The sequence below is a fragment of the Antrostomus carolinensis genome, unplaced genomic scaffold (assembly GCF_000700745.2).
Source record: "Antrostomus carolinensis isolate BGI_N321 unplaced genomic scaffold, ASM70074v2 scaffold2248, whole genome shotgun sequence".
Lineage (NCBI taxonomy): Eukaryota > Metazoa > Chordata > Aves > Caprimulgiformes > Caprimulgidae > Antrostomus > Antrostomus carolinensis.
This window is the reverse complement of record NW_010334825.1, coordinates 1-2,005: the sequence shown is the minus strand read 5'-3', so window position 1 is coordinate 2,005 and position 2,005 is coordinate 1. Positions and strand designations below refer to the sequence as shown.

The 2,005-nt window shown below is 47.0% G+C and overlaps 1 protein-coding gene across 1 annotated transcript in view; it reads left to right on the top strand.

The window, feature by feature from the left end:
- Nucleotides 1-340, top strand: part of GPATCH8 (G-patch domain containing 8) — a 6,922-nt gene extending 6,582 nt beyond the window's left edge. Inside the window, exon 6 of the mRNA XM_029086568.1 lies at nt 1-340. This exon is cut by the window's left edge and continues 96 nt beyond it. Coding sequence (XP_028942401.1) covers nt 1-340 — 340 coding nt within the window.
- The last annotated feature ends 1,665 nt before the right edge of the window (nt 341-2,005 follow it).

Here is a 2,005-nt window from a genome sequence, read left to right as displayed (position 1 = left end):
CATCGGGATCCACCCTCACCCCCACCCCCAGCCTCTCGCTCAGGTTCATCACATACCCCAGCCCCACTTGACACCTATTTCTTTATCCCATTTGACCCACTCAATTATTCCAGGGCACCCCGCTACCTTTCTAGCCAGCCACCCCATCCACATCATCCCGGCCTCCGCTATCCATCCAGGTCCTTTCACTTTCCATCCCGTTCCTCACGCTCTTTATCCCACCCTCCTCGCCCCAAGACCCGCTGCCGCTGCGGCCGCTACGGCGTTACACCTTCACCCTTTGCTGCACCCCATTTTCTCAGGACAGGACTTGCAACATCCACCCAGTCACGGCACATGAAGGACAAAATGAAGTAACCTTGGAGGAAGGAGAGAATATATATTTTTTTTATTTTATTTCAATTTTTTTTCTGCATTTTGGAAAGGGGTTGTGGTTGATCCAGTTTGGCAGGTGATGCCTGAGAATTTCCTTTCACTCTTTAGCAGCCAAAGAAGCCAGAGGCTCGAGGGCTGGGCAGCAGCAGGCGGTGGGTCAGTTTGGAAGCGTCGTGCATCTCTGCTACCAGGGACTGTCTCGTGTCCCCCACACCTCCGTGCACGTAGCAGCGCTGTCCCCGGAGAATCATTTCACGTGGAGACCAGCGAGACACTTGGAAAGGCATTTTTAGTTTTGTTTTTGGTTTCCCCCCACTCCCTCCCCCGGATTCTTGGTCATCTTCCTTCTGCCCCTTTGTATCTGATAAATGAGATTTCATACACACTAATAAGTCTCTAAAAATCCTTTTAATGAGGTCATCTAATTAAAATAGTCAGCGTGATTGAATTTGGCTTGTAATCAGTGATAAAACATTTGGGAGCTGACAGCTGGGGATCCTGGTGAGGAGAGGGATGGAGGGGCAGTGCCACCCTGGCTTTGGCTGGGCCAGTACCAGTTTTCAGGCATTACAGGAGATTTCTTGGCACCTAAGTGTGTACTTGGGTTTGTTATTTTTATTTTTCTCTCTATACGAGCAGCAAAGGTGGAAGGAAGATCTTATTTTTCAAGCCAAAGAGAGGAGCTGCACCTGTGCCCAGAGCTCTGACCCTTCTCCATCCTGCACGAGCATCCTCCTGGGTGAGGACCACACCTTGACACCTTCCAGATGGGCTGGACTGGAGAGAGAGTCGTGGTTTGAGGGTTGGTGATTTCAATCTGGGCTTTGACTAGAGAAAGAGGGAGAGAGAAAGGGGAAAAAAAATAAATCACTCTTGACTTCCATCTTTTGTGGTGTTGGGAAACAGGCACTTGGATGAAAGAGAGAAGAAAAACCCCTTGAGGATCTGAAGCAATAGAGGAGTGGGGCGAGCGGCCGGGGTGTGTAAAGTGTATTTTCCTCTGTCATACGGATGGTTTCCTTATTAATTTATAGGAATTTATTTCTTTTTTGTTTTATTTTTTAATGTAAAGAATTGCACTGAACTCTGTAAACAAAGATGCTGCTTTTTGTAGCTCATATAAAAAAAAGGTTACATTTGTAGTATACCGCAATAATATTTTTTACAGCCAGTTCTTTTAGTGGTACTCGTTCCGGTGGCTTTTGTGTAAATATGTTTGCTGTAGGTGAAAAATGAGACAACTTGTAAAGGTTCCACTTTCTAGTTTCAGCTAGATGCAAAAAATGACTTCAGCATGTATATTTTACCAAGCTCATGTATTTTTGAAGTTTTTATGTACTATAAAATGTAAAAAAAAAAAAAAAAAAAAAAAAAAAAGGAAGAGGAGAGAGAAAAGAAAGGAATTAAGTTGATTTAGCATTTTGCAGAAGAGTGGGACTGGGTGCAGTGTGGGGAGGGCAGCGGGGACGCGGAGGAGTGGCAGCACACGGGCACTGGTGGGTGGGGGCAGCAGCCCGGGCGTGCTGTATGCTCCTGGGCAGCAGCAATGACACTGGAGGCAGGCGGGAGTGGCAGGAGGTTGGGTTGTCTCCCAGAGTATAAAATACCAGCCCTCCTTTCCCCCCACCCC